The 26243-nt window shown below is 32.4% G+C and overlaps 1 protein-coding gene across 1 annotated transcript; it reads left to right on the plus strand.

The window, feature by feature from the left end:
* Window positions 1–19162: 19162 nt before the first annotated feature.
* LOC143043684 (heat shock 70 kDa protein 12A-like) lies at window positions 19163–25359 on the plus strand. Its single transcript, XM_076215873.1, has 4 exons — window positions 19163–19439; window positions 20614–20829; window positions 22448–22604; window positions 24026–25359. The coding sequence occupies exons 1-4, from the start codon at window positions 19419–19421 to the stop codon at window positions 25033–25035; spliced, it is 1404 nt and encodes a 467-aa protein (XP_076071988.1). The 5' UTR covers window positions 19163–19418; the 3' UTR covers window positions 25036–25359.
* The last annotated feature ends 884 nt before the right edge of the window (window positions 25360–26243 follow it).

Below are 26243 nucleotides of genomic sequence, written 5' to 3' on the forward strand. Positions count from 1 at the left end.
ACAATAAGAATAATAACTTGATTTGTAATTGCTAGCAATAACGGATGGCACCCTTCCCCAATTGCCAGGTGAGCAGCACCCATTTTGGAAATTCCTAAGTCAAAGACCCCATCTAAAGTTGTCTATTAATATTTCTGTAAAGTTTAGTCATCTTTGGAGCATTTTGAAATTTTTGAAAATTTTGCAGTTTCCATGGTTACGGCGGCCATTTTGGAAATTCCAAAAACAAATACCATTTCTGTATATGCCAGTCAATATTTGTGTGAAGTTTGAATCATTTTTGAGCATTTTAGTTTTTTTTACATTTTTGCTGTTTCCATGGCAACGGTGGCCATCTTGAAAATGCCATATCCCGATTGCAAATCTGCACATGCCGGTTAACATTCTGGTATAGTCCCATGACCATTGGTTCATCCAGTTCCAAGATATAAGCTGGACAAAAAAAGTGGTAGAATAAATAAAAACTAGAATTACTATTGCAAGCAATAGCGGATGTCACCCTTCCCCCTATTGACACTAAGCGGCAGCCATTTCAAAATTGTTTAACAGTGAATGCACATATATGTATGGCAATACATTTTTCTGTAAATTTTTAGTACATTCAGAGCATTTTAGAAATTTTCACATTTTTGCTGTTTCCATGGCAACGGCAGCCATTTTGAAAATTTCAAAGTGAAAAGTCTCATCTTTACTTGCTAGTTAACAATAATATCAAGTTCCATAAAGTTCAAAGCATTTTATAAATGTTTGACTTTTTTGAAGTTTCCATGGCAACAGTGGCCATTTTGGAAATTCCATCGTCAAAAGTCTCATCCAGAATTGCCACTCTACAATCATATTAAGTTTCATCAATTTTGGAGCATTTTGAAATTTTTGAAATTTTTGACATTTGTGATGGTTCCTATGGCAACAGAGACCATTCCCAAAATTGAATTGCATATACCACATTCGTACATGGGAGGGACCATACCATCAAAGTTTCAATCAATTTGACCTACCATTTTAAGAAAGTAAATGCCACTTTTATGTGTTTTTGGACCATTTTGACCTGTTTTGTATTGTTTCCATGGTAACGGTAGACATTTTCGAAATTCCAACACCAAATTCCACATCTACCAATGTTGTTCATCGTTACTGTGAAGTTTTATCAAATTTGGAGCATTTCCATATTTTTTAAATTTTTGGTGTAGTATCCATGGCAACATAGCAGTTCCAATGATTGCCAAAATCATCCCCAAGCAGTATATAGTGGGCACCTACATTGTATTAAAATATAATGGTTCTAAGTTAAAGCATCTCCAATAATTCACCAAAACCAAAAAGTGGATTTTTTCACATTTGCTCCGTTTCTATGGTAACGGCAGCCATTTTTGGTTCCAAAGTTTCACTGCAACTCGAAAGTCAGGGTTCCTTGTTATAGTGAACCATCATTCAGAGTGACAAAATTAGGTGGAAGAAAAATAATAAGAATAGGGAAAAAGAAACAGAGGAAAAGCAATATGTCACCCGACATTGTCGATCGGGTGACATAATAATAAGAAAAAAAGAAACGTAGAATAACAATACGTCACCCCTACTCCGTTGAGGGTGCCATAATAACAAAGAAACAGAGGAAAAGCAATATGTCACCCGACATTGTCGATCGGGTGACATAATGAACTCCGGGAAAAATTCAAAACGGAAAGTCTCTAATTTAATGGCAAAATTAAATGATAAAACACATCAAAACGAATAGACAACAACTGCCATATTTCTGATTTGGTGCAGGCATTTTCACTTGTAGAAAATGGTGGATTGAAAATGGTTTTATAGTTTACTTCTCATTTGTATAACAGTCGCATTAAATTTCATTATTATATTAAAAACGATGCATGAACAAAACAGACATAATAGGTAAAATTGTCAAAATACTGTAAACCAACTTATTTTTGCGTGCGATTTATTTTCGCGACTTTCGCGAGTAGAAAAATATCGCAAATATAAATCGTCGCGAATAAGTAAACCTTGATTTGCCTTCACAAGACTTTGTCTAGGAAATATGAGAATCACGACATTAAATAGCCGCGGATTGGGCTAGCAAGGGCTAAACGCGAAATAAAGTATCGCGAAAACAAGTTGATTTACAGTAATTGTACGGCGGACAGCACCGTGTCACAATCACAATCAGAGCCAAAAAGATGACAAAGAAACATTAATAAGCAAATATGAAATTTAACAACCACATTAATTGCTCACGTATTTATGTGTTTTAAATCAACCCATAAAGGATTGACATATTTGAAGTCCTGTGACTGAATGACTAGGTTCACATCAACTCGGGTGTAGAATCGAGTGTTTGACGTCAGAATGTAAACGTCACGCAAGTAGAGATATAAAAATCATTGTGCCGTTCAAAGTATTTTCAATATCATTATAGAACGTAACATTATAATTGAACAATAACATAATGGTGATATGAACAGAGCCACGCATTGTAGCCAAAGAACCATAAAACATCACACGTACAAAGAACATTAGCAACAATGAAAGATAATATAAACAAAGCAATGACGGGATGTATAAGTACCAAGCCACATCAAATGGATATATCCAAAAACAGACCAAACAGTAAAATTAATATTAATGTTATAACAAAGATAAATAAAAGACCAATTTACGCATTATTTGGATGATGAAAAAACGTCAGTACTAAGAATCTATTTACCAATACTATCATGTATTATTTGTGAAGTTGATACGGAATATTTATCAACAAGGTATTGATACCTTCCGGTGATTTTTGTTTAGGAAAAGAAGAAACTTTATTTGAAATAACTCTGGTTCAACAACTTTCTGCTCAGACACTGGTGACGTTTTACAATGTCTGAGTAGGGCTGCAAGCTCTTGAATATCGAATAAGTTGGGAAATGTATATCCCATGTGCATGTGAAGTTGGTAGATTGCTACTAAGGTGGAGGAAATTGATAAATTCAAAATTAGAATCGTCTCGTTTGTCATAGATTCTAGTACTTACATGACTGTTAAGTCAAATTCGAGGAATAAGTCTTCAAATGAGGCACAAGAAGCCGTGTCTGTTGTTCCGTTGATTTCTAGTTCTAGGGTTAATGTCCTTGGTATAGGTGCAATGACATTAGAATGACACGTGCTACCATAACTAGCGCTTAATATGACAATTAAGGATTAATTGACAAACTTTTAAATTATTTACAATGAAAGATACAGTTGTCTGATAAAGAAAAAAAATTAACTGACGGTAGCTGTTTTATTCCCGTGGGTAAAACAACTCATGAAGTTAATTTTAGGTTGACTTAAAATATAAATAATAATTGATTATTTCATTTCAAAATATTTATCAAAATGCAATAAGGGTTGATCCTGTTCAACGCCCAACACCCCAAACCCCCACTCCACAGCCTGAGCTACATTTATAACACAAACTATAAGATTTGAATGTTTTTCAACGTCATATTGTATTTGGCCATCATCTGCTTTGTATGAACAACTGTTGAAAAATCTAGACAAAACTTGAGTCTCAAATTTTAAATTATGATACTGGATTTAAATGAGTTTTTAATTTATTGTAATTTATAAAAACAAATGGAGATATTGACAGGTTTAACAGTAAAATTGTCTATATCGTTAAAGTTATTTATCTAAACATAATCAGTGTTTACAATTTGTTTAATGTTTATATACTTTAGCAACAATGAGTCCTTTGTTTGTCCAGATCATGGTATTTTACTGGGACGTAGCACAAAATGTGGCCAGAGAATTTGCACTTTTTGCAATAAAAAAGAACTATAGAGATTGGTCCGAGTTTCTAAACCACAACATTCACAACATATATCACTTATGGAAAAACAATATAACTTGCTGCCAATGTACCTGCGATAGTTCTGCAGTGATTGACCGAAAGCCAATATTGCAACAAAAACATATCAATCTGCTTCTAAGGACTGATGGTTCAGAAAATTCCGGTAACTGTACCAGGGTTGATGAACCACAAATCAATCAGCCCTGTCTATGCAAAGTATCCGTACTTACAACTTGTAGCATAGACACTATTGATGTTTACATCTTAGTTGTTTTATTAAGAAATTGCAAAGGAACCAAACCTGATTATGAGATGAACAGAGATAATTTACAGGCTCTTATCCAAGTGCGTAATGAGCTGTCACATTTTCCAGAAACAGAGTTAGGAATTGAAACATTTGAGATTATATGGGGAAAACTTACAACGGCAGTTCTTGAACTAGCTAAACTGGCTTCAGCACAGCAAACTATTTCTGTCGAACTGGTCCAAAGAAGAATTAAAGAATGTCAAGAACATTGTGATACTACAGAACAGATGAACAAAGTAAGTTACATATGTAATAGTATTAGTTTTATCATTTTTTCGAACGAATAGAGAATCCTGATTCATCCATCATGCAATTTTTTTTTTGGGGGGGGGTGTAAGGATAATCACGAATATTTACTATCGTTACCAAAATGGGCTCTCCTTTTTAGAATCTAACATTGCTAGATAATACATTATTGAATGTGTATTTTACATGGAAACTACAATGAGAGAAACACGTGTTAAGATTTACCGATTTTCGTTAGTTGTTTAGACCTGCTCTGTGTTCAGATTTTTGTGTAGTGTTCTAGGAAACTTTATTTGTTTTGTATATGTCTTTTTGTTTTTCTTATTCTTGTTTTTCCCCATTTACTTGTTTTTTTGCCTATTCATTCCCTAGTAAACTTTCAAATCTTTTCTAAGAATCAAACTTCTCATACTTGACCAAATTTTTATCAAATATACGATTATTTCATTTCCTCTTGTGACGAAATGCTTACCACGAAGGTATTAGAACAAGAGTATGTTCACTGTTTACATCAAATATTCTTTCTGCAAGTTCATTTTTACAATGTTTGCAGATTTTTTTGCTTCCGTGTATTCACAGATCTGAAATTGTTGGGCTACTATTTTGACGAATTATATATATCTGCGTACATATTTTCGATTGAAATGTCTTATCATCACGACCAAAGTCCTTTCCTCATTGTCTTCTGTATGTTCTTGTCTTATTTGAATTACTACTTAGTTATTCCTCTTTCAATAATAAGTGTATCACCAAGATATCAACGGGTTTTAAATAAATAATGTTTGTGTAACATTTTAATTTCTGTCTCTAGCATTTTCTTTTGGATTATCATACGTGTTCAATGTAATCTTTTCGTATATCATTCTTTATATCAATCAATAAAAAATGATTCGCAATGTTTAAGCTATGTAATGTTTGGCTTATCTCTATAGATTATATGGTGTTCAATAAAACTGTCTACTTTAATAAAACTGGTTTGAAACACCTAAATGATGACATTACTAAAATATAAATTACTTCACACTTCGGATATAAGAAATCTTTTTAAAATTTGAAAGATTTTATCACGTTTAAAGGCTTTGTTTGTAAAAATCAACATTGAATGTGCAACACATATTACAGTTAAATGTGATCATAAAGTGTATTTGTATTTGATGATATAATATCGCTTTGTTATGTATACATGGTAAACACCACACGTAATCTGCATTGAACATTGGTATTTTTTTAGATTATTCATGTACGTGATATGTTTGATAATTTGGAGTTTAAAGGATTTGGCAAGCATGATTGACAAATATTTACTAGAAGCGTTATTATGACATTGTATTATGATCCTTCGTCTATGTTTCATTAGAATTCAATTTATTATACTGAATGTTATGTTTTTATTGTCTTTTAGATTTCAAAACATGAACCTTTAAATTACAGACACAAAATATTTGAGCTTCCCTAAAGGAAATGAATAAACTATGACGTCCTTAACATAGGATGATTACAGACATGATAAAAGTAGAGGAACACTGATTTTGTATCTTTATGGTGATTGTAAACTGTAAGGGGCCGAAATATAAAAGAAAAGCATCATGTTAACTAACTGAGTAATGTGTTTGTGTAAACATTTTAACATTCAGTATAATAAATCAACTTATGCAGCAATAAAAGAGGGACAAAAGATACCAGAGGAAAAGTCGAACTCATTAATCAAAAATAAACTGACAACGTCATGGCTAAAAATAGAAAAAGCAAACAGACAAATACTCATAGACATGAAACAACATAGAAAACTAAAGACTGAGCAACACGAATCCAACCAAAATTTGGGGGTGATATAGAGTGCTCCGGAGCGGTAAGCAGATCCTGCTCCACATACGGCACCCGTCGTGTTGCTCATGTTATAACAAACCCAGTAAATAGTCTAACTCAGTTGGTTTCACATCTGTGAAATGGTCATTACATAACGGTCAACCAACTCGTGATGGCGTCCGTAAAATTTGCGAAGGGATGATTTTAACTTGCCCATTTTAAACTCTTGTTGTAATAGTTTCCGTGTGAGCAACAACGCTCTATCATGACAAATATGATAGGAAATACAAGCCCGGGAATATCGTATCGATTTAGTGATGTATATTCCGTATGCAGGTACTGCTGGGGTGTTGCTTCATAGAAATGGAAAGTTTACAAATGGGAAGCTGAAATCATCTCGTTTCTCATAAAATTTTGTTTTCAACCGACCCTCATTTTTAGATGTAAGTCAAAATATGAGACAGACTTAACTGTATCTGTTGTACCCTTTATCTCTAGTTCGATGGGATAGATGCGTTCAACGTAGTCACCAAATTTTTAATTAATTTATTGAGGGAATATCATCTATATAGCGTAAAATAAAATTAAAGAATATTGCTAATTTCTCTTAACATCCTAAGAAGTTCCTGTATGAAGTCAGCCTAATAATGATAAAGAAACGGCAAGTAAATGGGTACAGTTTGTTCCCATTGGAATGCCGACAGTCTGTTGAAAAACACGTCCTCCATTCTTATCAAATATGTTGTCAATAAAGAAATTAAGCATCTTGATAATGTCAGTTTGAGAGATTTTTTTTTGGTTTGAATCAGTGTGATCCTTTAGAAATAGGATTTATTCCTCTATAAGACAAGATACTTGTATTTACGTTGGCAATTCTTTTTTTATGAAACAAAGCAATGCAAACTCTTTGAATTTGTCTTTTAGTTTGGAATGGGGAATACTTGTGTAAAGTGTAGAAAAATCAAATGTTTAATACTATTGCAAGATTCTAAGAGTCTTATATTAAATGTACTCTCAAAGATCTTTGGAATTTTTTTAGTCTCCACATCTGATTCACGCTACCTATAGAATATGCAGTTCCATAATAACGTTGAATCCCGGGTTTGATTGCTGATAAAATAGATGTTAATATTTCAGAAAGAGTTTTTGTGGAGCAATTGGAAGACCCAGCAATATACCGTTGTTTGTAAGGACACTTATGTAGTTTAGGTATCTATTACAGTGATGGAAGATCCAGTTCTTCATTTTTGGTTGAAGTTCATTATATAACATTTTTTTTTCGCGAAACTACTTTTAATATTAATATCGTAAATGCCTACTTATGATTTGCTTATATACAGTGTGTACATCTACATACGCGTATTCCAACCGAATATCGTTATTTAAAATACTGATGATTTAATATTTGAATACATGATATGAGTGCTTAATAAAAAAAAAAAAGAACAAACGGCAGTGAGTATATGAACCAACGTATTTTTTTATCGTTTGTCAAAGTGAATACAAGCATTTATATATCAAATGACTAGTCATTTATTTTAAAGGCCAAACAGTACTTTGAGAATTTGCAACATCAAATAGTCCACGATACAGTGAAGGCTCCACACAACTCAAAGTCTGTTAGCAAGAACGAGTGTTCAGGTAAAAAAACGCCCAACCATTTAATTTGCTATAACAGGAAAGACAAACCTTGGTAACTGCATTTGATATGATTTCCTCGGCTTTTTGTGTTGTAATTTGTATCTTATTTATTAATTTATAATATCTGAAAATGACATCAACAGAGCAAAATAGATTATCAATAAAGCTAACATGTCAGCGTTCCAATAACGAAAATGGGTTATTGATTAAAAACAAATCGCTTTTGCTCTTACGTTCATTTACAATTATTGAGACGAGAAAGACTTTAAATATGAATAAGGCACCGGTCTTTTCTTGCAGATTGAATACTGCCTTTTAGAGTTTTATGTTTCTAGCGTTGTCGTTTTATTTACGTATATATCCTTTTATTCTTTTTTTTTTTTTTTTATTATTCAACCAACAGAACTCGCAATACAAACTTTACTGAGGACAACCGAGGATATCGAGGCCCAGTAGTAAGCACTTTGTGATGGCATGAATTATCATATCATAATTATATCGTATAGTAACTGTTTACTAAACTTTGAGTTTTTAAATTACGAAGGCTTTTTTACCTCAGGAATAGATAACTGTAACTGGGTATGGCCAAATTGTTAGGAATATTTGGTCCTCAATGGTCTCCAACTTCATTATTTATCTGGCCTTTTCAAAAAAAAACATTTGAGCGTCACTGATGACCCTTGAGTAGACAACACACTTGTCTGGCACAAATACAAAAATGCAATCCTCTTATCCATGACGCGTCTATTTCATAATGTAAAACAAAATCAGCATTCAACAAACAAAACGAGTGATTTAAATTTGAATGAGAACAATAATTTACAGTTGTAGCGTTTGTATGAGGTCAAGACAAGGATATATATACCTATAAGAAGTATATTGACTGAGAATGAAATCCGAGGTCGAAGATTTTTGTCCTAAAAAAAATCAAATATAGATATACAAACTTTTTACAATATCATGAAAATAATCAAAAGACGTCACAACACACATCGGTAAATAGGTATTCTAAAATTAACCATGCAATAAGCTTTTTGCTACCCTCCGCTTTTTATCTACCTTCGAAAATATAGTTTAACTATTGATTAGCTCTGAACGAATCAAATTAGTTAAATTATACGAATTAATAATATAGGGCGAATATTTCAGAATTGATATATTAGATCTAAAGTATCTGCCTGCAATAAAAAAAAAAACCTTGAAAATCCAAATATATTGAGAGGTTTGAAATTTGTAAGACTGTTTGCAAACCAGACATCTTTGTAAAGAAAAAAAAATAATATATGACCTGCTGAAATGCACCGAATTTATTAAATTCCATCGTACCCTCATAAACAAAAACGTTTAAGACATGTAAGAATAGAAAATTGCTTTATTTTAAAAAGTTATTGATTTTTATACGTACGCCATTTATTTTACTATATATAATGTAACATTTTCTAGACTTTGTATCTATTTTTCAAATTTTAACATCAACAGATTCCTTAGATGCTCTTGTTATCTAATAACTTAATATAAAATGTTTAACTTTGTACTTGTTTGGCTTTTAAACTGTTTTGATTTGAGCGTCACTGATGAGTCGTATGTAGACGAAACGCGCGTCTGGAATATTAAATTAGAATCCTAATACCTTTGATAATTATTCTATACAACTGGATCGATGCCACTGATGGTTGGCGTTGCGTCCTCGAGGGTATCACCAGCCAAGTAGTCAGCACTTCGGTGTTGACATGAATATCAATTGTATGGTCATTTTTATAAATTTCCTGTTTACAAAACTGAATTTTCCGAATAACTAAGGATTTTCTTATCCCAGGAGTAGATTACCTTAGCCGTATTTGGCACAGCTTTTTGGTATTTTGAGTTCCTCATGCTCTTCAAGTTTGCACTTGTTTGGCTTTTTAACTGTTTTGATTTGAGCGTCACTGATGAGTCTTATGTAGACGAAACGCGCGTCTGGCGTATTAAATTAGAATCCTGGTACCTTCGATAAATATTTTATAATTGTTTTTTTATTGTTTTTAACAAAAGGTTCATATACTTTTTACAATTTGGTACTTTCCTCATTGTCACTCATTCCATAGCTTCTTATTTCGATATAAAAATTATAAAAAATTGGTTTTACAGAAGTGCAACTGGCAGAAACCTTGAGTTTAGAGAAACCTAGTATACTCAATAAATTACGAAAAATACAGAACTATGACGATTTGTGGTTTGTCCTGCGATCACCCGGTTTATTAGAATATTACACTGTAAGTATGTTAGGATTGTTTTTTATTTGTTATGTAGCGTATACTGCAATCGTTTAAATACCAGTACAAAATATACTTATTATCGATCCTATAAATGAGAGACAATGACACTTTTAAAAACTTTTGGAGTGGCTCAGTATTCTAGTGTCCACCTTCCTGGATGCGTCTGGTTCCAGATGTACGATTCAACTTCTATAGTTTTAGTTTTCATTTCATTTACCTTTGTATTTATATTTAACTTATTATATTCCTTATCGGAATCGTGGATATGGATTGATAGACACCAAGATTAATATACTGCACTTAAATTTATGTCTTGGTCAGACCTATCAGAGACTTTCAAATCAAAATAATGTGTGTCAAACTGCTCTATATCCAATGAAATTATTCCTATAAATTGTTTTTTAATCTTTTGAAACGAGTCAAATCTAATTAAGTGAAGGTACTCTTTTAATTAAAAAATAAACTAGTAGGTTTGCTAAATAGATTCTAGGATTATGTTCATTCAAACTTTTTCAAATCGAATGAATCAATATAACATGCATAAGGTACAGCTGTTAGATCATTAGTTTGAAACTTATTTTAACTATTACATTTAAGGAAAACCCTGGTGAAAAAGATGTTATGCCTTTACACAGCATCAACATTTTACAGGTAAGCTTTCAATAATGAATGAACTTTCCTCAAAATTCACCTTTATATAGGTTTCTGTATTTCTATAGCTCAACATTAGCAAATCACATCATTGGTAGTAGTATAAACATGCTGCCCTTGGATGAAGGTGTTAAGGTTAAATCAACACCTGCGGGAGGGGGGAACAAATACTGCCATTGCAACATTTGTATTAAAATTGTGAAAAACACAGAAAGTTGAACAGGCTAAATTGTCAAAATATTATATCAAAACGTAGCTATAGGAATAATAAAAAAAAGTTTTAAAGAAATGAATGCCCATCTTTCAGAGCACTCTCATTTTGTAGAAGGGATTGTATTGCTCATAAAGACAATGAGACATTTAACTCAATTATCTCAAAAGACACAAATATCTTGATGAGATACAAAAAAAACCAGCTACAGTTGTTTTTGAAATCAAGTTTTTATTTTTGTGGTGTTTTTTTTTTATTTATTTTTTTATTTTTAATTCATCAACAGAAATATAAAAGCAAAACAAATGTGGTCTTAGTTTTTTTCAATGTGCAATGTTTCTATTATTCTTATTGTCATTTTTTTGTTTAGTATTATTGATAAAATGAACAGTTGAGCACATTTATGTTCTTTAGTTTTGCGCAAATTTATTAAAAATATGGATCTGATGTATGTAGAATATGTTTTCCAGTACACTGAAATAAAAATAGAGAAAGACAATATATTCAAGCTCGTTATTGGAACCAAAAAATTAAAGCTCAAAGGTGAGATTAGATAAGGTTTACGTTTCAAATTTTCAAAGTTATTAATCAGGAAAGACATATGAATTTGCAATTAAATGGAATTTGATGACAGCATACATGAGATAAGTACGAAAATTAATACCTCAATTCTGGTTTATGAAGTAATGCGTATTTATTACGTATTCTCATTTCGGATTCATTTTTTCTAATTTATCATTTTTAACCAACATTATGATTTTGATTATTTCACTCTAGTTTTAGTCTTTCCTCTTGTGAACACTTGTATAATTAAAACAAAAGAAATTTGACACTCGTTCATGTAAACTATACGCTTATTACGTGTTTTTCATGTATCCCTTTACAATTTTTTAGCTAACACTGGAGAATCAAAAGAAAAGTGGATAAAAGCTATACAAGCAGTTCAGAACAAACAGTTTAGTAATACAATGTTCGTAAGTGAACACACAATCTTAATCATCATAAAATCTCATCTTATACCTATTACAGCAACTGTGTAGTAACACTGTGAGAGATTCGGAGTAAAGTAATATTTATATAATAATGTTGTGTTAAACATTGACTATGCGAACATAAAAGCCAAGGTGAGAGACAATACTGCACGACCCAAAGGGGAGTTCACTGTTGTCTCTCACCCTGGCTACTATTTTCCATAGTCAATGTTAAACACAACATTAATATCATTAATATACTGACTGATTACTATTTCAAATAGTGCTAATTGTGTATTTCCATGTAAAAAATTCTGTACAGTATCAAAAGAAGCCCTTTATGTAACGCTGTATATATTTTTAAATGCTGTCTTGTTGAAAGATGATTTTGTCTACTTGACTGTCAGAATAGGCTTCAAAAATAGATACATTCAAAAGTATGTGTTTTGAGGTGATGATTGATTTTAATCTTTCTGAATATAAATCTTTCTAGACTAATTAAACAAATCGTGTCGTAGCTTTGATTTTTCGGTATTGTTTGGATTTTGTCTAAATAAGGTTTACTCCATACCCCTTCCATTTAATTCTCATTAACATTTTCCGTGTACTCAATAACGTATAAGAAAAACATAACTATTTATCTGTAACAAATTAATTCTAAAGTATTCAAATAATTTTGACTTCAACGGCAGTAAACAGAAGTAAACAAAGAACAAAAATGTTACAACAGAAACCATAGTACTTTAAAGTATGTGTTATAATGTCAGAAAATTTAAATGATATCTGCTTTTTTTTCCTTATTGCTCAATTGAAATAGTTTAATAATTGTTAGGCTAATAAATCCAACCGACATGTCTGTCTATCAAAGCGACTAAACTCCGCCTTTGTACGTGGAATTGAAGATGATTGACGTGAAAATCAATAGTCGGTTGCAACAGTAAGGCATACTAGTTTCAGTGCAGTTGCGCTATATACTTCTTTAAAAACTATGCAAAAAAGAGCAATTTTACTATAGAATGTCATTCTTACAGGAAGTATAATAATTTCCGATACAACAGTTGAATTAAACCTTCAAATCTGATATTATGGCACCAGCTGATGTGGAAACGACACTGCTATCGTCTAGTATTGTATTATTTAGAAATGGTTAATATCACACTAATTAACAAAACATAGAAAGATCTAGACACTGGCAGGAAATTCAAACACATGAATAGAAAAATATACTGACAACGCCATGAATAAAAACAATACCAACAGACAAACAGCAGTACACAAAACACATTAGAAAACCTAAGGACGGAACAACACCAACATCACCAAAATCTAAGTTGATATCAGGTGCTCAAAAATGGTTATTGGTTCTTGCTTCACGTGTTGTATCCGTCGTGTTTCTCACGCTAGTTTAAACCAGTAATTGAACTACAGCATACTTTGGTCGGCAAATAAAACAATACCGTTGGACATTTTGATCAATAATGTGAAAATTCCTTGACATTTATTTAGTTAATAAGCTGTGCCAGAAACAAATCAACACATACGACACAAACATTAAAACATCAATCATATCATCATTATACAGCATACTTCTTAGTATTTGTTACTTATTGCAGAGTAGTTTTTATCTACCAGACATGCAAGACGAACTAGCTGAATTAGATGCCACATGCGATAATTCCGCTGGACAGTCCATTGACGAAATCAAGGGTATTATATTGCAATGTATTAATAGTCATATGTGTCTGAGTTATTTTTAAAATTGTTACAAAAGGCCATTTTAGAAAAAAAAACGATAAAAAAAAGATTCGAACAGCATTACCAAGCTCAAATAGAAAAGCAACAGGAATACGGTCTAAAAAGAAACAAAATTAGGATTTTAAGCTTGGATCTTCGTAAAAAGTAGATTTTACTGTCGCAAATTAAGTTTACCTAGCGACAGATAATTATAACTCATCAAGTTTAGCTTAATCTATGTAAAAAGTCGAACAGGTTGATTCTGATGAAACAAGAACAAGTTTGGACAAATACCCGTTGTGAATTGAAATAAAACAAAGAAACATTTTTAACGGAACATCTTTTATTCACTTTTTTTTCATTCTTAATTAGCTGTTCTTTTTTCTAAACCATATGTTCATATAAATAAAGGCAACAGTAGTATACCGCTGTTCAAAACTCATTAATCCATGGACAAAAAACAAAATCGGGGTAACAAACTAAAACCGAGGGAAACGCATAAAATATAAGAGGAGAACAACGACACAACACTAAAATTAACACACACAGAAACGGACCAAGCATCAGACAAAATCCCACGAGAATAACAAATATAACATCAAAACCAAATACATGAATTTGGGATAGACAAGTACCGTGACACGTCTTATCGTAATGTGAAATTACACTCAAAAATAAGAGAAAACAAACGACGCAACGTTAAAATGTAACACACACAGAAACGAACAATAATATAACAAATGTCATATATATATTTTTAATTATTAGAACTAGCAGCAGTATCAAAACCGAGAAAGTCTGTGCGCAGGTTAGAATTATTTAAAGTTCCAAAAAAGTAAGATGTTTATACAGTTATATTCAAGATACCACAACATTATTTTCAAATCCACTACAACTAGCACAAATCATGCTGAATCGTCAATTGATACTTTTGTTTTTTAGTACTTCTTGTTCAATATACTTTGAGATCACCCTATTTTTGGTGGGGTTTGTGTTACTTGGTCTTTAATTTTCTATTTTGCGTTTGTGTGCTTTTTCTAAATGGTGGTTTGACTTTCCTGTTTTAGCCATGGCGTTGTCAGTTTATATTCGACTTATGTTCATAAATGGACCAGTCTGAAAAAAATAAAACAAATTAATTCAAAAAAATTACTGCTTATTTTATAACAAATCAATTTAGAAAAACAGTTCGATAGTGTAGGAGTTGATATATAAAAGACGATGTAGTATGATGACAGTGAGACAACTCATCAGATGAAACCAAATGACACAGAAATTAACAGGTCGGTCACTGTACGGCCTTCAATTATGAACAAAGCCCATACCGCATATTCAGCTATAAAAAGCCCATTGAAAAAAGAATGAAACAAATAAACTAACGGCATAATTAATGTACAAAAAATGAACAAAAAACAAATATATAACACATCAACAAACGACAACCCCACTGAATTACCTGCGCCTGACTTTGCACTGGCACATAAATATAAAGTGTGGTAGGGTTAAAAATGTAAGCGTGATCCCGGCCCTACGGATATGGAATATTTATTTCCCAACTTACGAACTAAAGCATTCACACTGGTCTTTATTTTATCTTAATTTCTGAGTGCGAAGGCAGTAGGAGTAATCAAAATTGGTACATGGTCTCGTCTTATGTCGTAAGTTGTTTATCATAGTTTTGTCAAAAAAATTTCGCCGCCTGTAATAATTTTCTTAAAGGATGACTTGATAAAAATACGCATATAAATAAGAACATTATTCACAATAGTTCCAACGTCATTGAAAAAAACTTTTTTTGATTCAAAAATAAGTGTCTCTGAAGTGAAAAGTTGTATTTAAATTAGTTAAATGGAAATAAATATCGACTTGTTGGATATGGAATTTGTATTCAAAATGTTTTTGTTTATTTGTTTGGTTTAAAATACACTATTGTACTGAAATAACGTGCTTAAGATATTTTACGTTCATATGCCTGCTTCATGATGCCGATCCACGAATACCATCTATGTCGCTATGATGTAAATATTGCAATTTTGTCAAATAAGAAACAATTATAAATCTACTTTGGATTGATTCTTCCAAAACAAATCCTGACGTTTGTCATACTTCCTTATGACTGGTTGTATAAACTCGACATGTTCTGGTAAAGTCTCACTTTGAATTTATACAATTATGAAACAGCAGTATACTATGTTCATTTTACATAAAATTATTTTCATTAAGAAACTTGCCATTATAGCCAGATTATTTGGCCATCGATAAATGTGAATACTGTAAATCTTCTGTAGTCCGCAGTTCGTTACAAAAAAAATCAATGTTTTATGAAAACTATAACAGTTTGTTGGTTCCAAGTCTTTAACTCTTTACTTTGAGCCACATCGATATTTAAAATGCAACAAAGTGTATGTTCAAGGAGTGGCAAGTACATGTATGAATAAAAAAATTGAATGTTTTAATTTATGGCGCATCACCTTTGATCTGAGCTAAAATTTCAGACCGTTCCCCGATACTTCATATCGTATTTTGTCATTTATAAAACAAAATATGTTTTTTTATTATTTTTATTCAAGAACATAGGAAATTGCTACTCGGTCGGTAATACCATCTGTGGCCAATAGGAATAACATTACCTGTTAAATGTCTGTAAAGTGATGCTCGAGACCATAATATTCGAAAATCCAAACATTTGAGAGAACTTTTGAATAATAATTAACAAGAATGTGTCCCAAGTACAAGGATGCCTCATCTGCACTATCATTTTCTATGTTCAGTGGACCGTGGAAATGGGATTAAATCTATAATTTTGTAATAAAATTAGAAAGATCATATCTTAGGAAACTTGTAAACTAAGTTTCTAGTTGATTGGACTTCAACTTCATCAAAAACTACCTCGACCAAAAATTTTAACCTAAAACGGGACAGACGGATGGACGAATGAACAGACGGACGAACAAACAAACAGACGAACGAACGAACGGACAAACGAACGAACGAAAGGACAGAAGAACGGATGCACAGACCAGAAAAAATCATGCCCATAAATGGTGCATAAAAAGATTTTAATCACACAATATCAGTATTTGTAAGTCAGTGTCGAATCTTGTGCCATCATGGCCATTGGACTGGTGATATCTTTGGAACTTACAGTTCACGAGAAGAGTATCGACTAAGTTGTTGTTAACGCATTGTCGGAACGAAGACACGTGTTTGACAACCAACAACAACCACTGAATAACAAGTTCCTGGATAGATATACGAAGGTGTGGTGTGAGTGTCATTGCGACAACTCTCTATTCAAGTCACAATTTGTTAATAAAACTTCCTAATAGATCAAAGTACGCTTTTAATACGGAGCATTTGCTCACACCGAAGAGCAAGCTATAAAGGGCCCCACAAATGACAAGTGTAAAATCCTTCAAACCGGAAAAACAACCGTATATATTATATATGAAACACAAAAAACGAGAAACGAAAAACACTTATGAACCACATCAACAACCAACAACTACTGAACATCTGGTTCCTGACTCAGGACAGGTGCAAACAAATGCAGCGGGTTCAATTTTTTATTAGGTTCAAACCTTCATCATTATATGAAACAATATATTACGGAAAGACTGTAAAATATCAATTGCAATTGCTTAACTTAATCTAGTGAGTAGTTGTTCCGGATCATATGAGTATTTGGACCATACGCGTATGGTCATGACCAAATGCGTATACTCATATGGTCCGACCGTACGCGTATGATCAGACTATATGAGTATATACTCGTTTGGTTATTAAATATTAGTATTTGAACAATACGCGTATGGTCATGACGGACCATATGAGTATTTGGACCATTTAGGTATTTTTTTTTCAAATACACATTACAAACATTCAATACTATAATATACTTCATCTAAAAAAAAACAATGACGGTTACATGAAAATGTAATAATCTTAGGAATCAAAGGCTACATAACAATTGATTATTGATTCCATAGTTTTCAAGATTTATCGCTAAGTGCATTCCTGCATGTAAGCTGAGGGTGAAATTTCCTCCGCATGGTACCATAGCTTTTTTCCATTTGCACTTCTTATAGTTGTGCATGATCCTTTTCAGTTACACCTTTTGCTTGCGAGTGAACAGCTAGATTCTTAGCATGTGCGTGCAGTGATACCGAGGTCAATGACATTTCCGATTTGTCTACGGTGTTTTTAAGAAGCTTTACATCTCAAATATTGTCACATGACTTCAGTACACCATCTTCACATATAAACTGTAGTCCTTGCAAGTGACTTCTTGTGTAACAGTTCATTATAGAAATTTTGGAAGTGATCTTTCAAAATCGACATACTGCCATTTACTCGTTATACCAAATCGGTAATGACCATCGGTATAAATTTGGAAGTTATCTTTCAAAATCGACATACTGCCATTTATTCGTTATACCAAATCGGTAATGACCATCGGTATAAAATGCGTTTAATTATTATTAGTTTTGATTAGTGAGTAACATTTATCAAAGGTACCAGGATTATAATTTAGTACGCCAGACGCGCGTTTCGTCTACATAAGACTCATCAGTGACGCTCATATCAAAACATGCATACAGCCAAACAAGTACAAAGGTTGAAGAGCATTGAGGATCCAAAATTCGAAAAAAGTTGTGCCAAATACGGGTAAGGTAATCTATGCCTGGGATAAGAAAATCCTTAGTTTTTCGAAAAAATCAAAGTTTTGTTAACAGGAAATTCATAAAAATGACCACTTTATTGATGTTCATGTCAACACCGAAGTGTTGACTACTGGGCTGGTGATACCCTCGGCAGTAGCATCGACCCAGTGGTGTAAATAGTTATCAAAAGTACCGGGATTATAATTTAGTACGCCAGGCGCGCGTTTCGTCTACATCAGTGACGCTCATATTTTTTTACTCATTTGAAATTAACTATGTGAAATTTTTATTTAGTTACTCTTTTTATTATAATATTATAAGAAAATGACCTATATGATAGCGTGTTTTAAATGACGTGACAACTAGATCGTTCATACTATATGTAGAGTTTAAAAGTATTAAAAGTAAACGTGAAACGGAATTTTATTTACCCCGACCATACGCGTACGGTCGGACCATATGAGTATATACCCATATGGTCATGACCATACGCGTATGGTCCAAATACTCATATGTTCCGGAACAGATACACTTAACTTTATGTTCTGTAACAAAATGAAATTATAGGGCATATATATGCGAGAGTGTGTACCAGTTGCTTATAACCCAACGAAACCTTTTTATACTTTTTGGTAAATGCGATACTATCATTTGTTTGTTTGGGTTTCTTTATTATTTTATGTGTCTCTTTCTAATCCTTTTAAGGTATTTGAACTTTAATGGACTACTCTCATCTTGAATTTATTTAATGTTAATATAGTTGCATAACACGGCTGCATCATATCAATATTCGTTTTTAAAAACAAATCAACAACACTGTTATTTTATCTCAGAATGCATCTATCTCTTTTTGCAGACCTATACAGGTTGTTGCAGCAATTGACTTCGGAACGACATTTTCTGGTGTTGCATTTTCGACCAAATCATGGTTTGAAAGCAATCCTCTAAGGGTTGAGAACATACAACTAGACAAGAAGATAGCATATCACAAAACACAAACATCAGTACTTTTCAAAAAAGAAGAATTTGTAGCATTCGGAGAACAAGCATTCAGAAAATTTAAGACGCTATCATTAAAAGGACAAGCCGACGATTTGTTCTTCTTCCGCAACTTTAAAATGCATCTCCATGGTGAGAAAGTAAGTTAAACTTTGGAATACCATTCAATATGTAGGGGGAAAAAATATCATTTGGTCTCCTTCGATTGTTGTAATGATGTTAAAGTTATTTTATTGTGAATTTTCGATTGATAATTTATTACCTCGTAATAAAAAGTAAGTGAAGGAAGATGCTAATCACGAATTCATATTATTTGATTGTTTGAATTTTTCGATGGCCCAATTGTGTGTTCGATGCTTTAATATTATTTTAGATGAATCTAGTTTCCAAAACTTAAGATCTCGACAGTCCATTTCAAACGTTTAGACGTTTTAAATGAGTAAGAAGAGGGATTTAAGTAGTATTAGTAGTATAAATACTGCATCTCAGCATGCAACACATCATTGTGAAATCGACTCCAATAGTAATTTCCAGTTACTCCGGCTTCCTTCTTCAAAAAATCTAAAACCTGACCGCAACAAGATAGCACAATAGTTACGAAAGGGGCTTAACACACTGCTCTATCAATCAATCATTCAACCGTTAAATATATCATCTTACATGTCCTTAATAAATCTGTCCCTAGAAAACAGGTTAACAAGGAGAAGCAAAATTAAACGTCCATGTGCAAAGAAATACAGATATAATAGAAAAGTAAACCCCGAATATTTTACTTTGTAAACAATATTTAAAATCTGTTAATTTTTACGTAATTCTGTATTCGTCCAGGAGTATAAAAATTATTTGTTTCAACACAAATACAACAAATGCTGTTTTCTATCTGCCTTCATTAGAAGATTATGAAAATAAATGTTCTGACTGATTAAAACCAGGACAAAAAACCAAAAATCGTAATTAAGCAAAACGCACTAATTGCGAGTATAGTATTACTAGATTTATTTCACTAGAATGGGCGGGGTTAAAGAAGTTCGCTTATTCAAGACCAGTCCATCTAAAGACAGGAGTTTTGGGATACACTCATCAATGAAGTGTCCAGTTATTCGTCCCATATCATACACTCAGTTCTTTTCTATATGCGTTTGGTGACATAAGTAAGTGATTAGAATTCAATAATAATTATAACGGCTATCATCCTTATCACACACATCTTCAAATAGACTGTCCTTATGCAAATTAAAACATAAGCTCCGCCCTATCAGTTGAAATAACATTGATAATAGGACAAATAATGGTTGAATAAATGTTCTCTTATAGCTTTCTAAAAGTATGAAACTGCGTACAATAGATGGAAAAGAAATGAGGTGTATTACTGTAGTTGCTGCTTGTATTGAACACATTAAAGAAAAGGCAACAGACAGAATAAAGCAGATGATCAAACATATTGACGATGTTGATATACATTGGGTTTTAACGGTCCCTGCCGTTTGGAGTGAACAAGCCCGACAGTTTATGATCAAAGCAGCTGAAAAGGTATATTGAATTTTTCATTTTTGACATCAAATTGCTGTAATGTAAACATTAGAGTTTAACTTTTATTATGGGGATGCAATCGGAAAAATCACTCGATATAAAACATATAAAACATACAGAAATCATAAATAGTGTCCAACCGATCAAAACATGTGAAAATAACACGAAAATTAGAAAAAATTATCTAACTAGCTCTGAATCATTAGACAAATTTAATCTAAATTGATGTTTACCTTTCTATAATGTACCTTTCATAGTCACTCTCGTTTCCACATACTTGTACAATCGTATATAGCTGTAAAAATGTTGACCTTGGCCATTATTGATTGATCACATGAGGCTAGTATTACTAGACTTGCAATTGCTTTACATCAATCCGACATTAATTTAATGTTTCGGCGGTTTTTGTATTATATGCTAATGATAAATGTATAACAATTATGAAAGGGTTTAAGCATTGAAGGCCCGCCATCATCAGGGATTTACCTATATCAATTTATTTTAATTTTGTCGTTGACAATAGATCTGCAATATTTTTATACTTTTTATAAGCTATTATTGGTTTGCTTGAAATATTTCGTTGCAAACTGCATCCTGTTTTAGTAGGTCCAAATGTTTACTAATGCATTGTTTTAATTCATGAATGCATGGATTAAATTTCGTTGCCAATCCTAAAAGAATTTCCTTTGTGTTTTGTTTGGCCTTTTTTCTGATTAAACCAGATTTATTACATGACATGCATGATAATGCCTCAGTTATGTACTTTTCGATTTCAATTTCCTTGTATCCTCTCTTTATTAAGTTCAATCTGAACTGTAACAAAATATATTGTAAATCATCATCTTGCAATTTTGCAACGATCCCTGATGATGGCGGGCCTAAAATGCTTAAACCCTTTCATAAATGTTATACATTTATTATTAGCATATAATAAAAAAACCGCCGAAACATTAAATTAATGTCAGATTGATGTAAAGCAATTGCAAGTCTAGTAATACTAGCATCATGTGATCAATATTTTGTAATATAATTACAATAAAATACTTTAAGTATGTTTACCTTCCGAATAAGATTGTTTGCTATCGGAATTTGGACTGATGTTGGAATACGTGGATGTTAGGTGTCACTTTTATACAAAAGCGGAGCCTGTAATTCGGTGGTAGTCGTTTGTTTATGTGTTGCATATTTGTTTTTCGTTCATTTTTTTATATAAATAGGGCCGTTTGTTTTCTCTTTTGAATTGTTTACATTGTCATTTTCAGGGTCTTTTATAGCTGACTATGCGGTATGTGCTTTGCTCATTGTTAAAGACTGTATGGTGACATATAGTTGTTAATTTCTGTGTCATTTTGGCGTCTTGTAGAGAGTTGTCTCATTGCCAATCATACCATCAGTGTTATGCTAATTTCAACATGGGAAGCATTATATTTGTCAAAATTTTAACACTTGGAACAAAGATACTGACAAATATATTGATTACCCATGTTAAAATCAGCAAAGAGCAAATTTTCGTTAGTAAGATATATATTTTAAGTTAGTCTTATTTTTTTCTGAAACACAAGTATTGTATTGTACTAACCAATATACTGTATACAATTTATCTTTTTGGTACTTTTAGACAGGAATAGACATCGACAACTTGTCACTTGCTCTTGGACCAGAATGTGCTGCAGTTTATTACAGGCATGATGAGTTGGTGAAAGACGAATATCAAAGGAATTCAGCATTACAGTCTTTTAGACCTGGTTCAAAGTTCATGGTTGTTGACCTAGGAGGTATTTTCATTGAGACTTTTCAAAATGTACACATTGTCAAAATTATTCAATTTGGTTTTGGTTTAATGGTCACTCTTTCTGGAAACCGTCAACTATTGACCTATTTTTAGGTGAAAAATGTAATGATAATTGTATCAGCAATAAATCTAACTTTTTCAAACAATCAGAAACCCTAAAACAAGCTATCAAGATATTAAGGGAATAATATAAATCCACCAGTCAAAGACCAAAAAAATTCAAATAAGCATACATTTTGTGCTTAAAAAGGTAAAATTAAAGTGCTCAAAGGTTGTAATATTAATTAGAATAACAAAAGATGTTTGGTATACATCAACAAGAACACAACCATACATAACAAAAGATTATGAAACATATAATATTCCTACAAATTCTACGTACGATCTTCTAACAATATATCAAATTCTGAATCTTAAGGAAAAAGTAAAATCACAAATATACTGAACTTAGGGGAAAATCAAATCGGAAAGTTCCTAATCACATGGCAACATCGAATGACAAAACACATCAAAAACGAATGGACAAGAACTGTCATATTCCTGACTTGGTACAGGCATTTTCAAATGTAGAAAACGGTGGATTAAACCTGGCTTTATAGCGCTAAACCTCTCACTTTGTACGACAGTGTCATCAAATTCCGTTATATTTACAATGATGCGTGAACTAAACAGACATCATAAATAAAATAGTGTACAAATTCTACAAAGATATACTATTAAAAGAAATATACTTTTTGAATCATGACATAACACCTAGTGATTTTGTAGTGCTCATTCTTAATTATTTTTAATGTGTTTTTCTGCTTGGTTATAGTGTTGTTGTTTGTCTTTCACGTGTTATCGTCCCTTTTATCATATATCTTTTGTCTCTTTTCTTAAATTTTTGTTTTTAATTGTTCTGATTAAGATTGTGACACGGTGTTGACTGCTGTACCCCTATTCTGACAATTATGCCTATTATGTCTGATTGTTTCTTTCACGCATCGTTGTCGATATTTGGCCAAACAAAAATTGAATTTTTCATCCTCAATGCTTTTCAACTTTGTACTTGTTTGGCTTTATTAATATTTTGATATGAGCTTCACTGATGGGTCTTATGTAGACGAAACGCGCATCTAGCGTACTAAATTATAAACCTGGTACCTGAAATCAATATAATGGAGTTTGATGGGACTGTCGTACAAGTGAGAGGTTTAGCTAGCTATAACACCAGGTTCAAACCACCATCTTTCAATAAGAAAATGTCTGTACCAAGTCAGGAATATGAAAGTTGTTCTTATATCGTTTGATGTGTTTGTGTTTTTTATTTAAACATTTGATTAGGGACTTTCCGTTTTGAATTTTCCTCGGCGGTCAGTATTTTTGTGATTTTACTTTTTAGTTATACAATTGATTTCATTACAGGTGGAACAGTAGATATAACAGTATCCGAAATTTTGGAATCTGGAAAAATGAAGGAAATCAGTAAGGCATCAGGAGGTAAATGGGGTGGTGATACCATCAATAAGAAAATCGTAGATGTGCTAAACGACATATTTAGGCAGCACTTGCAAAGATTGCGATCTGAGGAAATAAATTCTTATTTGGAATTGCTCGCTGATATTGAATCTGCGAAACGAGAATATGACGAAGATGATGACTTTGCTCTTAGATTGCCAGAGTTTTTACAGAAGCATTTAAACGTTGGAGAATTAGCGAACAAATTTGGAAACAACATCGTAATAGGCAAAGGGGAAAAGTATATACTATTTTCCCAGGAAATGATGAAGGGCATTTTTAAGAAATGCATTTCTGACATAACCAAGCATATATTTGGTTTGTTACAAGAAGCAAAAGGAGTTTCCGAAATAATTCTTGTCGGTGGATACGCTTCGTCGCCAATCGTACAGACCGCCTTCAAAGAAGAGTTTGGTCAGAAATTTAAATTGATCATTCCCCAGAACCCTGAAATTGTTGTGCTAACTGGAGCTGTTATTTCTGGTCATTCCAACGAACCAATTACTGGCCGCGTCGCTAAATACAACTATGGTCTAGGAATAAGAGCTTCAGTTGATCCTGGTGATCGAAATCTATTGCTAGGAAATGATCGACATCAGAAAATCTTCCACCTTCTTATTGAGAAAGGAAGGAGAATGGATGTCGGGAAATACGTTGAAAGCTGCAAGATCAAAGTTAATGATAGTAACCAACTGGACTCTATTGAATTATATATAACAAAGAACGATAACCCGGAACATGAGATCAACATCAACGATTTTACAAAGATTGGAACTATCAAGTTCAAACTTCCAAAACTTCGCAAACCTACAACATTTACAATTTCACTGTGGTATGACGAAACCGAGTTTAGGGTGATTGCAGAAGACGAAAATACCAATTTACATTTTGAGGGAATTATTCAATATTTTGAGTAACTATAATTGAAATTGTGTTTGACAATGTAAATCCTGATTTTTGTATCAAAATTATGTAGAACTCTATATTTAAACAGATTTCACTTATAAAGTAGGATGATCGTGAGACATGTAACTCAAATTATTATATTCAATAGCGTTTGTAAAGCATTGCTTTTTTTTGCACTTTACGGATTTGATAATGGTTTATAAGGAGAACATTTAAATGAATCGGGAGAACTATCATACAAGTTGCAATAAATTAGTCACAGGGTTTATGAATTATAAGTACATTACATACATGTTTTGTAAAATCGTGTCAGTGACAAATGCTTGCAAATATATCAAACGCAGTAAACATTAAAAAGTACTGTTCAGACTTCAACTTTGGTCAGCTATGTTGTTTCTTTGGCACATTCTCCATTTCGAATTTATACAAGGATCCGACATAAAAGATATGGAACAATTAAATTGAGAAACTACTTGCATAATTCATAACGAAATTTACGTAAAAAAACACATAACAGACATTAGGCAATGACATCCACTGAGCTGCAGGCTTCTAACTTGGGACAGGCACATACAAATTGTGGCGGGTTTAATATGCTTGTGAGCGACTCAATCCTCCAATAACACTTAACAGTGATGTTACAGCATCAGATAAGAACAAGCTATAAAACAAACAGTAGGAAATAAATAAAATCATATCGGATCAAAGCAGAAACCCATTTATCAAAATTGCAATTCGGACGTGGCAGGGTAAAATTCCTTACTATACAAAAAGCACGCAATACAAATATGAGAGTATTGTCATATTCCTAACTTGATACAGACATTTTCTTATATAGAAAATAGTGTATTTAATCTTGTTTATAGCTACATCATTTTTTTAACAGTTGCATAACATTTCATTATATTTACAACAGTGTGTGAAAAAAACAAACAGACATCAAAAGAAAATGTCAAAATGTCCAAAATAGAGCTTCAGCAGTCAACATTGTCACTTTAAAAAAAAACCGTCAACAACAAGAATGGCAAATAGACAAAGCATAAATGAAAGATATAAATGACCACAGCACAGTAACACAATGGCGTAATGAATAAGTATCAAGCAACACAAAAAGGATATTACAAAAAAAATAGACTAAACAGTCGATTGTTGCAGTGTAAAAAGTAAAATCACAAAAATACTGAACTCAGAGGAAAATAAAAAACGGAAAGTCCTAACC

Source organism: Mytilus galloprovincialis, chromosome 8 (assembly GCF_965363235.1).
Source record: "Mytilus galloprovincialis chromosome 8, xbMytGall1.hap1.1, whole genome shotgun sequence".
Taxonomy (NCBI): domain Eukaryota; kingdom Metazoa; phylum Mollusca; class Bivalvia; order Mytilida; family Mytilidae; genus Mytilus; species Mytilus galloprovincialis.

What these genes read in the sequence shown, in the direction of transcription:
- LOC143043684 (XM_076215873.1), top strand. Translation starts at nt 19,419, where the DNA reads ATGCATCTCCATGGTGAGAAA. An exon ending in TGCATCTCCATGGTGAGAAA is followed by an intron (nt 19,440 to 20,613) that starts GTAAGTTAAACT and finishes GTTCTCTTATAG; the next exon opens with CTTTCTAAAAGTATGAAACT. An exon ending in TGATCAAAGCAGCTGAAAAG is followed by an intron (nt 20,830 to 22,447) that starts GTATATTGAATT and finishes TGGTACTTTTAG; the next exon opens with ACAGGAATAGACATCGACAA.